We start from the raw sequence: 22,714 nt of genomic DNA on the forward strand, positions 1-22,714 counted from the left end.
CATTTTAAGTTTTCCAAAGAAAAATGGAAGTCAAGAAAATATTGGCTGACTTTTAAAAGCCATATAAGTTACTGTTGTGGCTCGGCAGGAGCCTTTGGAGCTGCTATCAGACTCTGACAGCGAGGGGCCCTATGAGTCAGGCCTGGAGGAGGCGGAGGCCCCTGGGCAGGGTTCTGACTCCGAGCAGGGCTCAGAGAGACTAGTTGGTCCCCAGGTAATGACTGAGCCTTGGATCAGTGAGAGAGGCTGACACAGAAACCTCCTGTGAGTTGTTTCGGGATGCACGCAGGAGAAGGGATGACCAACGTAAGGAACAATTGAAGACTCACAGGAGATGATAACGAGCAGCTGTTGCTCGTTAGGATCTCCTCCTGCAGATAAAAGACTGATGGTGCCATGCCCTGGTTGCAGAAGTCAATGTTCCGTTTCTGTTCTAGTCAACGTTCTCCGTTCGTGTGCAACCATCGAGAAAAGCGCTTGGATAAGTGACTTGGTTTATATAATCCTGTTTTGTAGCAGTTTCTGAGTTAGGACTTTTGCCAGAGCATTTATCTGTATTTTGGGCTCACAGCCAGCAAGAGCCGGGACTGATAAAAACATTCCTTTGAACATTCTGTTTGGCTTTCGTTTTTCTTTTTTACTATCAGTTCTGTGGGCGTAGCTTGGTGGGCATGGCTTGGTGGACGTGGCAGAGGAAGGATACTGTAAAATCTCCATTCCCTCCCTACTCCAGGGGAAGGATACTGCAAAATCTCCATTTCCTCCCGATCAGTTGGGATTCAGGAGGCAGAGATTAGATGGGGGTGTGGCCAGTCAGAGGTGGTATTTACCAGTTCTCCGAACTACTCAAAATTTCTGCTACCAGTTTTCCAGAACCTGCTGAATACCACCTCTGGTGTGGTGTGAGAGCATTGCTTCTGAGGGCACTGTTTAGACTTTGGTTGAAAGAAATCTAGAACGCTGGATATTTGGGGGTAGCCAAAGAAATCAGATTCTGGAGCAAGGTTATTTCCTAGTGAAAACATCTCTTTTTATGAATGTATGTGGCAGCCATTCTGGAGGTTGTTCTAGGCAATCACTACATTGGAAACAACTGAAAAATATGAAGTGTTTCATAATAGTCACATTTTTCTCGGCCTTCCAGCACAAGTAGGAATAAAGAACTTGCACATCCCATATGACTGAAATTATTTAAGAGGAAAAACGAAGCAGCTTCTCTATGACAAAATATGCTCTTGATATGGACAACCAATCAATCTTCTACAGGACCATCCAGCCACTTGACGGATAGTTTATTTTGATAGGTGTCAACAATTACTAGCCCTATGCAGTAGATACAGCTATACACCATTTATGACAGATATCTGTTCATTTTGCATTCTATAACGAAAGTGTTTTCGTGAAAAAGATTAAAATATTTGTTTACCTTCTTATGAAAAAAAGATTTCTACATATATTCCATGTACAGGTCTTATTTATATATTTTAAATCAACTGAAAATGGATGGTGAGCTTCCTTAATTTGAGGGCAGACTTGCCCTGTTCTGAGAACTGCAACACATCTGAAAAGAAAAATGAAACATCCTCTTTTCTAGCCAGATAATTAGAGCCTTTCTGCTTCTCCTGGCACAAGAAGACGGACTGAATTATTAACTATTGGATCAGATTCCCGGAGAGCTTAGGAGGGAGAGGGAAGGCATGTAACCAGAGCCCAGTAATCAGATATGATTTTCTAAAGAGGGAGAGAAGCAAACTCTTATTAATGCAAGTTCTACCGGTGCCAATGGAAAGCATTCTGAGAACATGAGGACAAAGGACCATTTTGTCCAAACATCAAGTAGTTATGTCCACAATAGTTGTTGAGTTCACATATTGTGCTAAGCGTTTGCTTCAGTAATAGTTCATTTGACAAACCATAATGGCCTGCTTGTTGCCAAACTAAGGTAGAAGCCATAAACCAGATTTATTTATATGAAATAAATGTCATAACAATTCACAGCAGCCTTCCCTTCTCCTAAGGCTAAAAGTAAAGGTTCCCCTCACACATATGTGCTAGTTGTTCCTGACTCTAGGGGGCAGTGCTCATTTCTGTTTCAAAGCTGAAGAGCCAGTGCTGTCGGAAGATGTCTCCGTGGTCATGTGGCCGGCATGACTCAATGCCGAAAGTGCATGGAACATTGTTACCTTCCCACTAAAGTGGTCCCTATTTTTCTACTTGCATTTTTACGTGCTTTTGAACTGCTAGGTTGGCAGAAGCTGGGACAAGTAACGGGAGCTCACTCAGTTACGGGATTCGAACCACCGAACTGCCAACTTTTCAATTGACAAGCTCAGTGTCTTAGCCACTGACCTACCATGTCCCTCTTCCTTTCTCCCCTTTCTCGGCTCTCCTTTCTCTTGCATATACCTAACTTCTGTGAATCCATCTGGATCATATTTTAACTAAGAGAAGGCTAAGTCATCCAAGATTATAAGTGATAAATCTTACTGTGTAGAGGGTAGTCATATTTACAAAATGCAAAGTACAAACAAGATCGAAGGGTGGATGTCACTGATTTCAGTAATTCAAATTTCTGGCGGTCTTAGTTTAAATGGGGAGAATATATTTCTTTTTACAATGTATTATTTTTAAACAGCGGTGCTGGAAACAGCTGTCTTAATCCAAAACACTTTCAATGATTGGTACTCACACATTTGAGCATTAGCCTAATTCTTGTGGGTTCTTGAACAAGGATTGTTGTATTTTTTTTGGTTGTACTAATGCTTAAACCTGGCTTCCTCACTTTATTTGGAGTTTTGTATGTCAAATGACGTATTTGTGGTATGATTTAAAAAAAAAAAAGGTATTATGCATCGTTATTCTAAATACACTGAGGGTTTGCCATTTGCTCTCCCCGTGCTTCAAGTCAGAACTCCCTGAGCTGAATTCTACTCCTGCTGGCCTCCTGAAGATGGTTTTGTTTTTAAGGCAACAAAAATGGGGAATTAACTTTTAGTTAAATGTAGCTGTGAGTGAATTAGGCTTTGTTCAACTCTCCCCACTACATTAGGAAACACAACTGAAAGATGAAGTGAACTAGAAAGTATTACAGAGCCCTGCTCTGAGTAAAGTTCTCATAAGCAAGTATTAGATTAATTTGCTGGTAAGGAAATGCAAGAGCCACCAACCACTTTAAGGACCTTTATTTGTAAATGTTTTGTTAATTTGTTGTTTAAAGTAATGAATTACAATGACAGGTTATACAAGGAAACCCAGTCAGAGTGCCAAGTTCACAAAGTACAGACACAGCAGAGGATTCAGAAAGTTGTACTTTTGGTTGGATCCCACAACAAATTATGTGCAACTCTTTCTGCTACAGACAGAGAAATTGCTATGGTCCATGATTTGCAGGACAGAAGGAGCCTCAAATACTGGATAGCATTTACCTTTTTCAGAAACCAGCCCATTTCCCTTCTCAGGTACTGGCCTGAAATTCACTTTTGTGACCCCAAGAGAGCATCATTCTAATTAGCCCCCTCCCCCCAATATTCATATCGAGTGGGAGCTGCTTTCATTAAGTTGTCAACCATTCAGATTGCAGTTTTCCAAACCAAGGATTGGCAACCAAGCTGGCTCTTGTAGGTTTAGATAACGAGAACTCATCTACTCCCATCAATGAGCAAAAAGCTTTGTGTGCTCCTCCTTGTTTCATTTTCTGAACATGTAGAATTTAATGGGTCAATTTTGTGCATTGGTAGCAGCATCAGCAGCTATGCTCTCAGTTCCTAAATAGAGCAAGCATATCAACATGATGCTAAATTGCAACAGGCAGAACAGGCTAGTAGGGCCATTCCATGGATCTCTCCAAGGACCAATGCTTTTATTTCCACATGGGCTCGAAGAATTTGGGTCGTCTTCAAAGCTTTGGCAATTTGAAGAGCTGCCTGATCCTTTCAATGACATACCTCTCCTTCATAATTTTACTCAGGCTTTCTTGAAAGTAATGCATTGCAAGTTTTAAAGAACCAGGGACTGCTTCATATATTTTAGTAACCAGATAGGTAGTTTTTGCTTTGCTTTATTCCTATCTCAAACATGTCATGCCACATAACTGTTCTATGGCAGAGATTTGGAAGCAGTCTTTAAAAACTGCCAATTGTACTCACCAAGGATAAACCTGTTCACCATCAAGGCAGGAAAGAATTGGGCAAGGGAAGGATAGTCATCAGGCCTTGGGCAGTGAGCACATATGAACTGGCCTTTAGCCTTCATTTAACTTTTCAAACTCATTATACAGACAAAAGCAAGCAAGAGCAAATAATGCTCCAAAGAAGTAGCCCAAATATGTTTGGGCTTTGAAAAAGATACATCAAAATAAATTAAATAAAACCAATGCTTCTTCTTCGGTCCCATTTTCTTCGGTCTTTTCCTTTTTCCTACCCCATGACAGACTTAAAGGTTCTCAGACTCTTCACTACAACCCGACCTTTACAACATACTTTGGGTCCCAATAAAGCTACAATAAATTAATAGCTATGTGTATGTCTGTGACTACAATTTCTCAAGTATCAAACTAGTTCTGGCAAGAAGTATAGTTTCCCCTATGAAACCAGCAACTGTAAAATTTGTAGTCTCCCTCAGCAATCTATAGCACAAGAGTCCTTGTGCCAGTAACAGGCACTGTTGGGTAGAATATCAGTGTTTCCACTTATTGTAATGGCTTGATACCAGTTCAAATCCATCCAACCCAAGGAAAAAGGTCAAACAAGCTATTTCAAAATAACACTTGTGAAAGCTTTTCAGAGTTTCAACACCCTCTACCTTTCAGGAGACATTGGAGAGAGGGATTTATGACCTTCCGGGAACCTGCCCAGGTGACATAAACAGGGATACTTAAAACTGTTGTTCAGTAATCTCTAGAACTCGGGTTCCTTGTTGTTGACTTGTCATGTCAACTAACATTATTTCCACTCTATGCCATTCTCACTGTTCCTATCTTTCACTATTTGATACTGCTTCCCCCATAAAGAAGAAGGAAAAGAGCAAAGGAATATGGATCCATTTCTCATCCAACTTTTGTTAGAAAGGGACAGTTTATCTAGCAGCAAATGCCAAAATATCCATTTGGAATGGACTGAACGGCTTTGGCTAAAGTCATATGCTGAAGGCCAAGTAAAGAAGGACTCCCAAACTATCATTCCACATTCACCCAAAACCTCCAGTAAACAACTGCTCTTTGTGGAATATCAGCTATGGTCCATTGCTAGTACATATATAAGAGAGGTATCTTAGCAGCTCCATGGATTTGGCAAAGAACTGCTACCCTGGAACAGGTGGCATATAAGAGTACCAGGCATGCCACTGAATGTGTTAGGCTTCCCCCCACCAAGCAAGTAAATGCCAAGACAAGAGGGCAATGCTGGTGCAACATGCAGAGAGGCTGGTTTTAGTCTGTTGTAACTTAACATGTTAGTGGCACATGGCAAAAATCTCCTTGCCCTCTGAATGTACTAGACTAAATTTCAAGAGCTTGCAGAGAAAATTCTAAACAGAGGACATAAATGAGTTTAGAGCAAGCTTCCTACAAGTTAGACCTTGAAAGCAAGAAACGATAAAGTTCTGACGCACAGATTACAAAATTTGTTCCTTGATCAGAGCTCCAGGGATATCAATCAAAGGAGGCAATCAAAGCCACATCTGGACACAGGCCACAGAGAGTGGAATTTCTGCTGGTCCGGAGATATTAAGATTTAAGTCGATAATACCTGATTAACTGAGGTCCTCCAAAAATACACAGAATGGAAAGTTTCCTGTAGTTTTGGAGTTAATCACAGAAAAGGGTCTTCCTGATTGCCCTTTAACAGTGGGCTCTAATGTAGTCTAGAATGGAAATCTAGCCTGGGAAGAGGCAAACCTTATGAACAGCTAAAAAGGTGCAAATTTACACATAGGGTCCCTTTTCTCTAGGGAGAGATTCTTATTCCCAAAGCTGCAACCTAGCAGAACAAGAGGTCTTTTGTTTGTTTTGTGCGGAGATTAATTTCAGGGAACCCAGTAGGAGAAATAAGAAAGCTGCACCTAAAGCAGCTGGAAAGCCCCGAGCCCCGAGCCCGTGTGCAATGCTACACAAGCATTTGGACAAACCCAGAAAGGAGATGGCAAAGCACGTGGAGGAAAAAAGCCATCTACAGGCTTGCTATAGAAGATGTGGCTGGAGGACAGAGAGGCTCCTCCTCCTCCCATTCTTAGGGAGCAGGCCTAGCCCCAAGCAGGTTGCCCACAGATATAGGCAAGACTTCAGAGAATCTGGAGTCTGATGAATTATTGGACAAGCCTCGGCTGTGTCTGCTAACCACAGCTCTCCCACGAAGGCAGCAGGATCATGTTCTGCCTATTGTGAGCCATCTGAAGATATTTGGATCCAGGGAGTTTGAGGGCAACAGAAACCACCGATCAAGGAAAAACACCAGGAAATGCAAAGAGGATCCCACAGGGCAGATGGCGGGCAAACTGGCAACCAAAGACAAGAGGGGTAGAGTACAGCGAGTCAGCCCTCTCTAAGTGGCAACTTTTCTACCTGCACTGGGGGTGTGGGGGGAAAGGACGCTGGGAGGCTTTCAACACCAGCAGGTTTTGGGAGAGTGCTCTGAGCCCTCCGGCTTGCTTGCTTCTTCTTCCAGCTCGACCACATTCAGTTCATCGGCTGCATAAGTGCGGAGTCCATCCAGCTCCTTCTTATGAGCCTGCAGGACCAGCTCCGTCAGACGGGTGAAAGACTGAAAAAGAGGAGCAACCAACTTAAAAAAAAAAAGTTTATTTATTATTCACTTTTTATCCTGCCTTTAATATTCCTTTCTCCTCCTGTTTTTTTCTACATCAGTCCTGTGAATTGAGTGACTGGCCCAAAGTCAGCCAGCTGGCTTTCATTACTACGGTAAAACTAGAACTCATAGTCTTCTGGTTTCTAGACTAAACTGGCTCATATAATTATGGTTATAAAGGTAAAAGTAAAGGTTTCCCCTGTCCAGTCATGTCAACTCTAGGGAGCAGTGTTCATCTCTGTTTCTTGGCCAAGGGAGCCAGCGTTGTCCGAAGACATTTCTGTGGTCATGTGGCTGGCATAACTATATGCCGAGGTGCACAGAAAATTGTTACCTTCCTATCAAAGTGGTACTATTTATCTACTTCCATTTGCATGCTTTCAAACTGCTGGTGGGCAGGAGCTGGGCAGATAATGGGAGCTCATTCTGTCACGCGGCGCACATGGCACACAGATCTCAAATGTCAGCTTTCCAGCTGATAAGCTCAGCATCTGTAATCACTGAGTGAACCTTCCAGTTATGGTTTTAATTATGATCCTTGCAATCTGGGTGACTCTAGATTTTTAGAAATAAATGAATGGGCTACTTAAGCTAGGTAGTACTAAGTTACCTATTGAGTACCCATTTTAGACAATTCAAACATACTTAAGAGTACCTTTTTCATAATGTATATATTAATGAAATTAATTGATGAAAAGAAGGACCAGAGGAGACATGATAGCAGTGTTTCAATATCTCAGGGGATGCCACAAAGAAGAGAGTGTCAAGCTATTCTCCAAAGCACCTGAGGGCAGGACAAGAAGCAATGGGTGGAAACTGGTCAAGGAGAGAAATAACCTACAGCTAAGGAGAAATTTCCTGACAGTTAGAACAACTAATCAGTGGAACAACTTGCCTCCAGAAGTTGTGAATGCTTCAACACTGGAAGTTTTTAAGAAGGTATTGGACAACCATTTGTCTGAAATGGTATAGGGTTTCTTGCCTAGGCAGGGGGTTGGACTAGAAGAACTCCAAGGTCCCTTCCAACAATGTTTTTCTAAATTCTAATATACCATAATATATTATACATGTATTTTTCTTTTCTTCCTCAACAGAAAAGAGGAAGGAAGGAAGGAAGGAAGGAAGGAAGGAAGGAAGGAAGGAAGGAAGGAAGGTGACAACCACCTGGAAGCCCCTCATCTGAGCTATTCCATCCCCAAAATTCTTACCTCTTTGATGTTCAAGTTGGTACAGGCACTTGTTTCATAGAAATCCATGCCATATTCCTTAGCTAGCTGAAAGACAATTGACGTATAAACCCAATGAGGGCTAGTATATTTTTCTACTATTATCTTCAAATCCACCTTTCCTCCTCTATTTCACCTCCAAATCTAAAAAAACTTCTAATAGAAGACAAGAACAATATTGTCCAACAGCTTGTACTGAATGTTATTTATGTATGGTTAGGGCACTGGTTGACAAAGATCTCAGATACTGACCTCAATTCATTTTTAATAAAACAATGATCTGCCCAACTTAGAACAAAATCTATAGGAGAGCTATATAGAAAAGAGAGCGGGTTCCCAGCTTCACCTCTACAGACATGGGTATCATGCTGTTAAATTGTTTTCCATTGCTTTTATTCAATAGTTCTCACCCACACAAAATATACCCACCTATGTATATATGTATCTGTAACAGCTTCACATAGAAACTGTGAGAAAAATATTCCTTACATGCTAACTTTCCATGAGGAGGGAAGTTCTTTTATATAGAATGACATTTAGTGCCATGAGCTGCTTGTACTGAAGCAGCTCAGCTGACAGGCTAGTCCGTCACCCCAATAAATATCTGGTTTCTATAACTGGAGCCGCCTATGATTTTTACCTGGAGGCCTTGCTCTCGGCCCACCTGCCTCTTCTGCTCCTCATCTGCTTTATTCCCAATGAGGATCTTCTGGACACCGTCTGGAGCATACTGCAAAGGATATGAGAGTCTTTAGTCCTTTCGTATCTGCATAGCTAAGTAAGAACTGAGTTTAAAAGTATTACTCGTTTTTATCTATTACCATTCTTGTGCTTTGCATATAGAGGAGAAAAATCACTTTTATTTCTTGGGATTAAAAGAGCACCATTTGATAATATTCTTTATCTCATAAGCACCTTCCTCGTCTGGGAAGCAACAGGCATCACAAACCCAGAATATAACAGTGCCTCCAGAAAGTTAACCAAATGCATGAGATCCCACATTTCATTCCCTGCATTGCATCACACAACGTTTCCTTCCTCCCAAGATGATTAAATTTCCCCTTAAGTTCACTCAGAAGGCAGAAAATTATTTCAGTGAAGGGGGAGCAGAACATATAAGGTCTTCCAAGTTGTCATCTAAAACTACACTGATTTGGTACACAGGCTGAGAATAATGTGGCCAATCCTGAGGCAAAATGGAAAATATATTACCAGCTTATACACTTCTGAGAAAGATTTCTTCAATAAAATGTCAGAAAACACCCTTCTGTGCAGAAACAGTCACACAACTGGTTATTTACCACCGGTCACTTAGCTTTTGAACTTACAATGGATCTCTCTAGGAGTACTTATTACCTGAATTCAAAGTTCTGATGGCCTCCCTCCCAAAAGGTCACGTGACCACATTTCAGGTTGCTTCAACACCCAGACTGCGGTAACAGCTATTTGCAATGTCTCACAGTCATGTGACCATGTTTTACCATGGCTTTAAGTAAACCCAGCATTTACTTATGGTTTTCGGCAAAGCGGCCCCATAGTGAGCCACTGGTTTGCTAATGACTGCACTTTTTGCTTTACAACTGTGGCATCTGCTTTACAACTGCAATGTTTGCTTGATAACAGCTGCAGAAAAGTTCATAAAATCAGATCAGCCCCTCGGGGTGATCCGATTTATGATCATCACGAGTTACAACCATGGTGGCAGGATTCCTTGAGGTTGTAACTTGAGGATTACCTGCATAGCCATTTGGCCACATCCCCCAGCACACCTCCCCCAGTAAACAGCAAAGAAATGTTTCTGCTTACTTCGTCCACATCGCTGGCCCATTTCATTATGTGCTGATATGAGCGCTCACTGCTAATGTCGTAAACCAAAAATATCCCCTGCAAAGAGAACAGGGTAAGGGAGCAAAAGAAATGTGAGCATCACACAAATTGAAAAGGAAAAAGGGCCTTTACTCAAAGGAAAATAAATTTACTATTAGGTCACACCCTAATATTTATCTTAGAAAAGGAGCACAGGAAAGCATTTGGAGAATGATAACATTAATATAGACCTTTTGAGGCAGTGGATTAGGAACCAAGATTGGGAGTTCTAATCCTTTTTTAGGCATGAAATCAGCTGGGTAACTTAGAGAAATCACTCTTAGTCCTAGGAACAAAGCAAGAGCATACCATTTCTGAAAATCGTGCCAAGAAAACTGCAGGGACTAGCCCAGGTAGTTGTCAGAAGTCAACACTGACTCAAAGATGCGTGTGCACACATACACATGCACTTATTAGAATAAATTGCAGGAAAATACTTATCTAGGGACTGGACAGGATAGCCAAATGGTCATTGATACATACTGAATTTCTCAAGCCCATCTCCCAAACCTTCCCCAGAGCCTCTCAGCCTTTCTCCTAACATTCTAAAATTATACATGATATTAGCTGAGGGTAAGGAAAAATGTAAACTAATCAGGCTGGCTACAGAAATGCCCAGAGCCTCTTGTGAGACTACTATGGCACTCCAGCGACATCACTCTGGAGGGGAAGGAAAAAGTCATAGAACTGTAAGGCAGGCAGAAGTGAGTTTCCAGCAAAGCTGATTATTGTCATAAGGAAATGAGTTAATCCCCAGTCCATCAAATCAGGTTATTCTCCATGTATTTACATTATTTTTAAACATGCATTTGTGTTAAGAAATATAATAAACAGAGAAATTATACTACAATTTACAGTGTACTGATTATAATGTGATACTATAATTTTTTCCCATAGACTACCAATTTTATCTGTACTTTTAGCCAAAAATATCATACCTGGGCACGTCTGTAGTACTGCTTAGTGATAGTTTGGTACCGTTCCTGGCCTGCAGTGTCCCTGGAACAGAAGCAGATGCTATTACCGTGAGTGGAAACCTCACTTTTCATGGGTGGCACGATTTATGGCATGAAGTCAATTCCAGCATCCTACTGATAGAAAGCTCACTCTCAAAACTTCCCACAGATTTCAGGAAGAAAAGCACAGCAGCTCAACAAAGTTAGGAATAATTTCTTCTGTTGTTTTATTTATGACATTTATATGCTGTTCCAAACCACTGTTCAAGAAGAATTAAAAAGGAGAAGATTTATAACAGCAATAAAAGCATTAAAATATTTAAGCATTGCTTATACACCTAGTAGGGGCCAAACTATAAAGATGCTGAAATTTCTGAAACTCTTGAGATAATGGGGGTTGGTTCCCTATCTGAAGGAAGCAATGTCGTGGAAGAAGGTTAATTTCAGAGATGTCGTTGTATGGCATATTTTAAAACACCAGGGAACAAAGAGACAGAAAACTGAAAGGAAGCAACAGATGGAAAACATGTTATCTTGACAAAGCTTTATGAATGCATCCTGTTTATCCACTTCAAAATCTTCTCAAAAGTAGCACATCTGTTTGCGTGCAGCTTTGTAGAACTTTTTTGTTTTCAGATTCTGAAAGATAAATGTCCCTGAGAAAGCAACTGGCTTGAAAAGCAGAGTGAAGGTTATCTATAAGTACATGTGGCAGATAGGCAATGGGGTTGGCCCAAAGACTGGGTCAACCTGGATGTCAATGTTGGACAAGGTTGGTGTACACTTGGAGGCCACCAAACAGAGGGAGGGGGAGGGATATGCAGACTGCCAGAGTAGCTTGAAGAAAAAGGCACACAAAGAGGAGTTAGTTTGACCACTCCTGATTTAAGTCTGCTTGAAATGCTGGTGATCTATTTCTTAGCTTTAATGTTAAAATATTAATAGCCAGAAATTTTATTCATTTATTTAAATTTATATAGCTACTCATCTCAAATATATGACTCTGGGAGACTCACAATTTATAAAGAATGTAAAAAACAAAACCAATTCCAAAACCATGATGATTTAATGGTAGCACAAGGACAATGGAGAAGCACAACGAAGCGAATAAACAAAACAAGTCAAAGCCAAACTTCTGCATATTGTATCAGATACATTTGGTGATTATTTCAGAATAGGATGACACTTTTATGCATGCTTTTTAGGGAATAAGGGGTTTAATTTTCTGGATAAACATGCTTTCCAATTGTAATGTAAGACTAGGATCTTTTAAATACCTTCTATTTACCACGTATTGCCCATCCATGGGGAAAAAAGGCCAATGGATAGGTGCAGCACAAAGGACTGAGGGTCATATGATGCAAATTATATCCAGTAGCCATTCTAATTTTGCCAATGGGGTCACATGGATAAATGTATACTTATTGACATAATATCCATAAAAATGTTTAACATATCTACGGTAATTATGGAAATCTTTGACTACATTGCATATACACAAAAAGGAAGAGATGGGGATAGGGGAGGAAAATCAATTGGTAGAATAGTGACCCTTAAGTGATATTGGTTAAATAGAACTGGACCAAACAGCAATGTGAACCACCAGACTGCTTGTTCTCCCATCTGTTTCTCTGAATTGTGTGAAATTAGAAATCAGGCACGATTTCCAACTGTATTTGTTCTTCATCCAAGGCCAAGCTCATTTACTTGCACTGCAGAATGAAGACAGTAAAGGGCAGTGGAAGAGCCCAAGCAGCTGCTGTGTACTGATTATCTTTTTGCTTTTACAGCCTTTCTTATATCTGATCTGGACTCTGGCCCAAAATTGGCCACAACTAATATTTTTACAAGGTGTGACTTCCCAGTCAATGCATCTGAGAACATACTGTACGCAGAGTAGGTTTCATGTTTCATGTTTCAGTTTGGGAAGCATATGTGACTTGGCTGCTCCCTGCTGGATAGATTTAAATATACTCCTCTTAAAAACAATCTATAAAATAAATATCCTCTTTCATGCCATAAATGAACAATGAGGCCATCCGCGTTCCATTTTAACAGGCCGTTACTCATTGCATCTTCTCTTTAAGCTGTCAATATCTGCAATTTGCACTAGGAAAAAGGCACAGCCAAGTCGCAATGTGCTGCCGTGTGAACAAAGGATTGAAATTCCTCAATCCCATGGTCAGATCATCTCCTTCTGTATCCCTCAGAGAGGTAGAAAGGAAGCTGAGGAGAATCCTCAGCCCAGATGAAGGGAGAGAACTGGGCAGGGAAGAACTGCAGTAAGATCTGCCTGTCTCATCAGTTTTGGCTCTGGCCCAACCAAACACAGGCTTTCAATCCCAGTATTCTGCTATCCTCTGCTGAAGAATTGATCTCCCAACCCTACACAAATGAACTGCTGAGCTCACACCACAAGCACACAGTAAAACCATGATGATATCAAATGTGTCATGAAGCCAAAGTGGAAATAATGGGAATGATGTGTTTTAAGTTCATTGCATCATGACATGCAGCTTATCAGCTGCACAATGATGTCACAACGTGTGTGATATCACTTGCTCCGCTGCAGATACCCATGCCTAACTCCAAGCAACATCTGAGCTTCACTGAACCTCTTTACCTGAAGATGTTCAACATAGAATAGGAATTCCTGCTACTCTTAATTTAAAAAGCTTGTGATTTGCAAAGTGTTTAAATATGTTTATATATGTGTGTTTATGTTTACTTTCTAATTACCCTTTAAATTAGATTACATTCTCTGTAAATTTATATACAGAAATGTGTAACTAAGATCTTTCACTTAATCCATAACAAAGGAAAACTTAATACATGTATTACTTACCAGATCTGGATTCGGACCTTAATTCCATCTACTTCTATAGTCTTCATTTTAAAATCAACTCCTATGAACAATAAAATGAAATCACATGAAGTGCAAATAGTAATCCTAGCAATTATCCAATATATTGCTGTATGAAATTATGTTTAGAATGTTAAAGCAGAGATATATGCCAAGTCTGTGAGTTTGTCAAGCCCTTTGCTTACACCAGAACAGATAGTCCTCAACTTACAACCATTCATTTAGTGACTGCTCAAAAATACAATGGCACTGTAAAAAAGTGACTTATAACCATTTTTCACATTTATGACTTGCAGCATCCCCATGGTCATGTGATCAGAATTCAGACAGTTAGCAACTGACATGTATTTATGATGGTTGCAGTGTCTTGGGGTCATGTGATCACCTTCTGACAAGCAAAGCCAATGGGGAAGCCAGATTCACTTAACAACTGTGTTACTAACTTAACAACTGTAGTGATTCACTTAACAACCATGGCAAGAAAGATGGGGTAAAACTCACTTAAACAACTGCCTGGTTTAGCACTGTGGTGCTGGTGACCATGGTGGAATGAAGAGACAGCAAATGAATTTGCTTCTCAGAATTCCTCTCTGGACAAGGCGAGGCCTCGTGATCACCCACAAGTGCTCGGGTAGTAATTCCCCATGAGGAGACTGTAAGATAACAGTCTTCAGTGGGTTAGACTCTGGGAGCTGAGATATCACCATCTTTGCTCAAACTGCAGTTGGCACTTTTAAAAGGACACTGGATTTACACACTCCCTTAATCATTTCTGGAAATTGCTTGTTACAGGTTTTTCTTTTTTCTTATACAGTATTAAGAAACTTCAAAGTGGCAAGTTTCACTATATTGGATTCACTTCAATACTTCGCAACAGAATATTTTGGGGTGGAGCAATATTTCACCTGTAAATGACTTTTTCAGTTTCAATCGCAATAATACATGCATGAACATCCGCTTTAAACTCAATGGAAATCGTTCTAAACTTGACTGTAAAAAATATGATTTCTGTAATCAAGTTGTCGAAGTTTGGAATGCCATACCTGATTCAGTTGTCTCAGCTATAAATTTTTACAGTTTGAGTCACAAATTCACTTCCATGGACCTTACTTCATACTTAAGTGGTCAGTAGAAGGGCCATGCATAAGTGCACTGACGTGCCTATCGTCCCTGTCATTGTATTTTTATTCTTATTCTCATTTTTGTTTGACAAATTGCAATAAATAAAATATAAATAAATAAATATACAAATAATAAATCAAGAGATTACTTGGATAACTCTCCATATTTCCTGTTCTGTAAGACATTCCAGTACAATTGGTATTTTTCTCTATATTTTTTCTTTTCACAAACCCCCATTGTTTGAGCAATTGACCTACCTGTATATAAAACTAACTCCATGCTGTATTTATAGTCAGACATACAGTTTAAGTCAATATTGAGATGATGCAATCTAGCCTTTGTCCTTTAAAATTCTTCCTAGTTAACAACACACAGGCCAATCTATTCTTGGTCTTCCTAGTACTTGTAATATCGATGAGCATTCCATAACCCCTCAGCAGCAGAGCCAATAATTCATTTCAGTCAACTAAAGATGAAATTCTCATAAGTAATATTTGCTGTTAAAAGATTGAAGCCTATGTTACGTTTCAAGGGCTTCATTTGACATTGATTTTATCAATCTCAGTCAAAGAACTTGGGTCCCATAAGTAACAGAAAGGCATGAAAATGTTAAGTGCCTTAACATTCTCCTAAGAGACTACTCACAAATACAAACAAGTAATATGAAGAAAATAATAATGGATAGTGTAGAAATTCAATCAGTACTCCCTCTCTGTCTCTAAATTGTTAAGAATATAAACCAGTAGGATATAAATCTCCCCTATTGAATTTTTACCTGGCAGGCAGCTTCTAAAGTAACCCAGGAAAAGATAAATTCTCAATAAACCTTTACAGATTGCTCAAAACTGCCCTACAGGTTGAGAAAGGATATCTAGGTTGCTATTTCAGGCATGTTTCCAAACATTCTTCAGGCCTGCATCTTCTTTTGCTTGTAGTGCAAAATGTAGAAGTGTAGGGATCCTGAAGGAAAGGAACTTCATTTATGCAGCTTTCATGCTAGCTATAGCATAAGAAACTAAAGAAGTTAAAATCCAGAAACAGGACTGTAATGCAGCAAGACTTTTAGCATTCCAAGTAGAGAAGGACACTGGGTCACGAGTGCTTTGCCAACTTCAATCATGAAATGTCCAATTAAATCTCTGGGTGCCTTTACAGCATTAAGTTATAAGGACTGATCTGCCACTTGGATGCCACTTCTGGTAACTATCGTTTATTTATTTAGCCACCCATCTCATCCAAGTGACTCCGGGTGGCTTACAATTCTAATTGTAATTCTAAAACTATAAAAGAATTAAAAAGAACAAATCAATAAAAACCAAAAAGACCATTTTGTAAATGGCTCATTGGGGAAGAAATTGTATCTGCATGAATGGAAAGTTCTTATTGCAAAAGTATCCATACTTATAGCTACCTGGCCAAAGTCATCTGTGATCAGTTTTACATTCCAACCAGGTCCTTGGAGCAGAACAGGCTTTTCAAGACAGGCAACATGATTGCAATTTTACCCCTTGTGATTCTGCTAATCTTCCATCTCAGCAATTCAGGAAAATTGAAAAGTGGGGCCTGAAAATCTAGCGAAGCAATAATCTTCTCTACTTTTTCAGCTGAAAAAAACTCTGCACCATGTATGGTGTTTTCCCCACCCATTCCCGAGCTGGAGCCCTGCATATGGACTTCAACCCTTGTAAAGCTGATCCAATTATATTGGACTATTCTAGCTCCATTATGGCAGGGGTCCCAAACCCCTGGACCACAGCCTGTTCAGAACAGAGCCACGATCTGTTCGGAGCCAGGGCGTGGAAGTGGCAGGTGAGCGCATGCATGCATACAGCACAGTGGTGCAATTCAGCCGGTTCTATCAGGTTTAGGCAAACTGGTAGTGGCGGTGGCGGGAGGTTCTGCCCACCCACCTGGACATCATAATGTCCCATTTTTGATGCTCTGTGCATGCATGGAAGGTCTTAAGCATGTGTGGAGGTGGCACACGCAAGTGCGACCAGTGTGTGCAAGCACTCACATTTGTGAACCAGTAGTGAAGGTAAGTTGATTTCACCCCTGATGCAGCTCCATTTGCGCATGCGATGGTCATACTTGACTGCTGGTCATGGAAATGGAGCAGTGTACAGGCACATACGGACAACCACTGCTTATGCAGAACTATCCCCTCTTCCCCCCCCCCCCAGGTTTGGTCCGCAAAGCCGGAAAGGTTGGGGACTGCTGCATTAGGGAGCACATTATTACCAGACCTAGAGGTTATCAGCATTACGATGCTACTAGATGGAGAGACATATCAATGTAAAAATGTGGATAGCATTATGAGCAATCTGGCAAGAGTTTGTTTTGCTGCAAGCCTATCAAAGTACATTTTTCTATCCTGGTTAAATAGTTTTTAAAAAAAGAAAGAATAATGAATGAGTCAAGACTACATACATATCAGAATGTCTCATGGCAGTTTAAAGACAATTATTATGGTATCATTTTTTTGCAGACCACAGTTTATCATAAGGGGAAGTGACACATTTATTCTGCTCTTACTATAAAAATTTACAATAGCAGCTTAGAAAAATCTTTGGTGAATTTAGAATGACATCTACCATGGCACAGAAGATTCTCCAAAATATTATTATTTCTACGCAAGACTTGGGGGGGGGAATAATCTTACAATACAAGTAAATAAAACATAAAGAAAGCCCAGGTAGCCATAATTGTTTCTAAGCAAGAGGGGAGAACAGGTAACTAAACTATTGTCATAGTTGTAAAATTTTCTGATTTACGACTGGCATGACCAAATAAAGTTGGCTTTTTCAATACAAGATTGGCATTTAATTAATATCAATTTTCTTCTCTACAGATGCAGGTTGCGATATACCCTCATGGTACACTTTTTTCCAAGAAAGTCATTAGATCAGGGTCACATATGCCTCATGAATGAGGACATTTCCAAAATGTTTGCAAATCCAATTCTTTCAAATGTAGTTTTTGTCCTAATCTACCAGCTAAGTTTTAGTAATTTATCTCAATTCAAGGCAAAATGTGATTATGAAAACTTTGTTTTTCATTAGAAGACTTTCAGTGACTTTATTCTCTAAATTCATACTTCTTTCATTGTAATTCTGGATTATATCTAAAGGAAGTAGAGATACAGTAAGTTAAGATATAAATCGATACTTCTGATGATGGAAGTGGAATATACTGGGGATTCTGGATGGCACTTGGGACAACACACCATTAAGATAAGAGGGATTGATTTAGCATTTGATAGAGCTAGGTTTCACATCAATGAATAGTGGATGGGTAGTAGATGAAGTGAGGAGTGAAGAATGATCATGGCCACAGAAATGTGGCCCTGTAAATAAATGGAGAATAATGAGGTAGCACTCAGAAGAATAACATCATTGAAAGATGGGAAGGGAGAAGAGGAAGTGGAAGGAAGAACTGGCCGGTGAGATGGTGTCAGAAAACTGAAAATACAAGTGAAGACCAATGGAGAGGAAGAGTTCCAGCATTGATATGACCTCATCTAGTGTGAGATCTTGAAACTGTAGTTGTTTCATGGAAAGTCAATAGCAAGAGATTGGGCTTGATGAGTCAAATTATGAAAAGCTAGAAGGCTTCTGTGTCAATCTGCTGTGAAAGGAGAACCAGTAGGATCGGTGAATGCAGGCCAGCAAAAGAAGGAAATAAATAGGCTCTAAACTGTAGACACATAAGAGCAGAGGGACACTCAAGAGGCCACTGATATCTGAGGTGGTTGTCTTTCTCTCCCACTTTAATTGGTTGGTCTGCCAGGAAGTTTCTGCTGCTGATCTTTTTCTGTGCCATAAGACAAGAGAAAGAGACTTAAGGCTATTTTATAGGTGAAAAACACACAGTAGGGAAGTTGGACAACCCATCCACCCGCAATATAGGGTGAAAAGAAAAGAGATTCTGCCCACACCAGGAGTCTAGCTGAACTGGGAAAACAAAATGTGCCTCCAAGCTCCTTTCCTACAAGCCAGATTCATGTTCTGTCTGGCAGATTTGTGCAACTGAGAGTATATATATCTGGATTGGGAGATAACTAAGAATTAGCCATCAATCAGCCCTTCAAAGAGCTGGTCCTCCCATTTCTCAATTTAGCCACCTTAGACAAATCTCCAACCTATTTTTTTTGGGGGGGGGGGTTAGAGAACCTGTTACAATTTCAGGTGTATAGGGTTCTGGAGGGCATGGATTTCTGGATTGTTCTCTAATGAATTTTAAGCCCAAATCTAAGATGGAAACAGCAAGTGTCATCCTGAAAGATGATCTTTTCTTAAGATGGAGGGAGTCTAACTCTCTGTGATATACCTGTTACCATAAATTATGGTATCGTCTTGGTGTTTCTGTGAGGATTAGAGGAATTGTTCTGTGGTGGCTCCAGTCTTTCTTTAGTGAGTGATTTCAGTCTGTATATTAGGAAGAATGATGATCTAATGGTTTCCCTATCCATACTATTCCACATCTTTATAAATTTGCTGACGGAATTCTGGTGCTTCATAACTCTGGGATGAAGTATCATTAAGTAGCCTGATGATACTGAATGATACAGATACATCTCACGGCCAAGGTTGCTATGGAAATCCTGGTGCCTATAGGTCCAGATAGGTCAAAACAAGCTCATTTTAAATTCCTCCATTGTTCTTTGGTGGTGCCAGATCTCGCTTTTCAGGGATTATACCTCGTAAGGTGCAGATCTGTAATATGGGTTTCTCTTGGCTTTATATTTTAGAACTGATTATTTTAATCAGTTTACCTAATGTGTGCCACTGACTATTTCTTGAGAGCAGGAATACAATGCCCTCTGCCTGCCCACAGGAGGGCAACCTTCTCCCATCTGTTTCTGCAATGGGCTAAAAGTAGCATTTTCTACATACAGTGTTGCCTGTTTTACCTACTGTTCATTGAGCCAATGCCTCTGATTGACTTGTTCACACTCTGTCAGGAATCCTTCCCTCCAGGTTTTATGCAAAGGAAGCTCCTTGGCTTCCTTTGGTTCAAACTCCATTAGAAGTCTCACAAACCATAACTATCTAGATCAGAGGTCTCCAACCCCTGGGCCATGGCCCATTCAAAACTAGGCTGTGCAAGTGGTAAGTGTGCGTGCCAAAACCTTCATTTGTACAAGTGGCAGGCGCACATGCCTGCTGCTTGCACAAATATAGCTGTTAGTGCATGCATCTGCTGCTCGCATGGAACCATCCCCTCCCCCCCAAGCCAGACCGCCAAGTGAGAAAGTTTGGGGAATGCTGATCTAGATGAACGACCTAGTGACTGAAGGTTTTAGCTGGAATGCTACAATCACTGTTATCTTTAGATGTGATTACTACAATGTTTCCCTGAAAATAAGACCTCCCCGGATAATAAACCCAATAGGGCTTTTGCATCCGCTAAAATAACACCTCCCTGAAAATATTGCAACACAGCAGCAGCCATGAGGTGACCACACTCGCTGCCTTCTGCACCGCAAAAATAATAAGACCTCCTCAAAAATAAGGCCAAGCGCTTATTTTGGAGGTCAAAAGAAAATAAGACCTGTCTTATTTTGGGGGAAATATGGTAGTAGACCCTTCCATTACTTCATACCTCTGTCACTATGTTATCATGTTGAGAAAAGATGGAAGTACCGGAGTCTCAGGTACCAAACCAGCTTCTACTCATGGACTTCTAATGATGGCTAATCAACAGAAATAATTATTCCTCACAATTTACAGTGACTTCTACTAATATGCCTGTGAACACTTTCAACAACCACCGTGAGAGGCCATCCAGCAGCACTCAGACCTCTGATAGAAGCTATCTGTCCCTTTCCTGGAACTTTTCTGCTTCAGAAAGAGAAAGAAGGCAGAAAATACCATCACTTGTATCTCTCACAGGATCCAGTTTCCTTCCTTTTTGGTTCATATATGTCAACCCCACTCCCCCAAGCAAAACAGCCCTGAAGAAATGCAGTCTTCAACAGAACAGCCCGCCCCCCAGTAAGGATTCAAATAAGCAGTCTTTTCAAAAGAACAACCCCAAAAACTCTTGAAAAGGGGGGTTCTTTCCCCCTTTCAACATAACCATGTCAATGAAAGTCGATAAGCAAATAGCTATTTTCTGTTGCTTGGTTCCCTCCCCCCCTCCCACCTCCGCCTTCCACATCTGACTCATGGATGTATGTCTTTCCTCACGCTTTTACAACACTGACGTCGCGTTTATTTTCACCTTAGAGGTGAGCTGGCATTACTGCACCCAAGAGCAGCAGTACCAGCAGCCGCCCGAAACTCAAGATCCAGGACGCTGATTGACTTAAAAAACGGACTCCCTGCAATTGAAAGCACCCCTAGCAAGGCCCGGCATGGAGGCATCTAACAGGTATAATAATCGGAACCTCAGGCACCGGGAAAGGACTGGGGGACGGGTTTGTTTGTTTGTTTTTTTCACTCTCCTAAAAGTGGCGGGCGGCTCTGCCCCGGGTGCCGGATTCCCAGGTTAAAGTCTCCCCCCCCCCGCCTTTCCCTGTTCCAGATTATGAGAAGCGGCGGTGCAGATACACTCGCGACTTAACCCTCGCCAAAGGCGCAGTGGCTTGCCGTGAGTTGCCCCTTATGAGATCCCTAGAAGAAGGGATAAGATCCAGCCTCAACCACCGCCTGTCATCTAGAGAAGGCATATTGCACGACGAATAAGCGGCCCAGGAAACCTCCCGCTCAGCCCTCCGGATGCCTTTGTCTGCTGTTTCCAGCTGGACGGAGGTAGCGGAGAGGCTATACCGAGTCCCGTCCAGCCAGGATCTCACCTTCTTTCTCCACCCCACCCCCCCGCCGCGCCACCCAGTACCGATGGTGGAGATGTGCGAAGGGTGGAACTCGTTGTCGGTGAAGCGGCACAACAAGCAGGTCTTGCCCACGCCGGAGTCCCCGATGAGCAGCAGGCGAAAGAGCACGTCGTATTGCTTGGCCATGGCGGGGCGGGAGTGGGGCCCGGTCGGGCTTCAGCCCCGCGCTGCGCCGGCTGCCATCCCAGCCGAGCGCCTCCCGCTCCCGGCGTCTCTTGGTCTGGGGCGGCGGTAGCCCCAGAGGCGAGCGGGAAAGCAGGCGCTGCAGGAAGAGGGGGGAGGGGGGAGAGGAGGTGAGAGAGCACGAGCAATAGCGCCTCTACGATCACTTGGGATCCACCAGATAGGAGGAAATACGAAGAATAGGGGGGAAATTGGAGGCGGGTGGTGGTGTCGCCGCCGCCAGCAGAAAAACCACCTCTCCTCTAAGCGATGCTCTCGGGGAGGAGTGGAAGGCAGCTACAGCAGCTGCTGCTGCTCCTATTGGAGAGTGGAGGTGACACAAGAACCCACGCAGGGAGCGCTTCGGGCGCGCGGAACCGAGACTCCCCTCCCGCTCGCCTCCCCTCCCGCGCACCCGGCTTCGAGCTCCGCCGATTTGCCCCGCGTGCTGACGACCGGCGAAAAAGGCGGGGAATGAAGGGAGGCGGAGGCCGAGAACCTTTAAGTGGGCGGAGTTTTATGCCGCTGGCTGCCTCAAATTGGAGATTCTCGTTCTCAAATTGAGAATGACCACCGTGGGTAACGGTGGCTGTGTCTCAAAGATGTTGCGCGGTCTTTCAAAAGGCAACTGGATGGGGGAGGGGAGTCAAGGAATTGTATTAGTTCTGACATCTTGGGGTGGTGTTTGTAAGGATTATATGTCTTTGCAATCATCTGGTAGTTACACACGTTCTCTTAAGAGCCATTGAAGCCACTTCGGAATTTATCTGTGCCAACAAGAGTAGTACTATATGTAACGGCCATTATTATCTCACTCAACAGATACTGTTGTAGTCAAGCCAAAGTTTGCTCCTTTTGGGCAAAACAACTTTTTAGAATGA

The 22,714-nt window shown here is 41.7% G+C and overlaps 1 protein-coding gene across 1 annotated transcript; it reads right to left on the minus strand.

Annotated features, from left to right (window-relative positions):
- Positions 1-3,221: 3,221 nt before the first annotated feature.
- On the minus strand, positions 3,222-21,921 carry RAB15 (RAB15, member RAS oncogene family). The gene is made up of 7 exons (XM_032218204.1): positions 21,674-21,921; positions 13,694-13,754; positions 10,831-10,891; positions 9,833-9,910; positions 8,667-8,756; positions 8,009-8,074; positions 3,222-6,755 (listed from the first exon to the last, which is right to left on the minus strand). The coding sequence occupies exons 1-7, from the start codon at positions 21,795-21,797 to the stop codon at positions 6,597-6,599; spliced, it is 639 nt and encodes a 212-aa protein (XP_032074095.1). The 5' UTR covers positions 21,798-21,921; the 3' UTR covers positions 3,222-6,596.
- Between the last annotated feature and the right edge of the window lie 793 nt (positions 21,922-22,714).

Source organism: Thamnophis elegans, chromosome 1, assembly GCF_009769535.1.
Source record: "Thamnophis elegans isolate rThaEle1 chromosome 1, rThaEle1.pri, whole genome shotgun sequence".
Taxonomy (NCBI): domain Eukaryota; kingdom Metazoa; phylum Chordata; class Lepidosauria; order Squamata; family Colubridae; genus Thamnophis; species Thamnophis elegans.

Coding starts and splice junctions, on each gene's coding strand:
- RAB15 (XM_032218204.1), bottom strand. CDS start 21,797: ATGGCCAAGCAATACGACGTGCTCTTTCGCCTGCTGCTCATCGGGGAC. Junction 9,911..10,830: donor AGTACTACAGACGTGCCCAG/GTATGATATTTT, acceptor TTCTCTTTGCAG/GGGATATTTTTGGTTTACGA. Junction 8,075..8,666: donor GCCGAGAGCAAGGCCTCCAG/GTAAAAATCATA, acceptor ATTGTCTTTCAG/CTAGCTAAGGAATATGGCAT.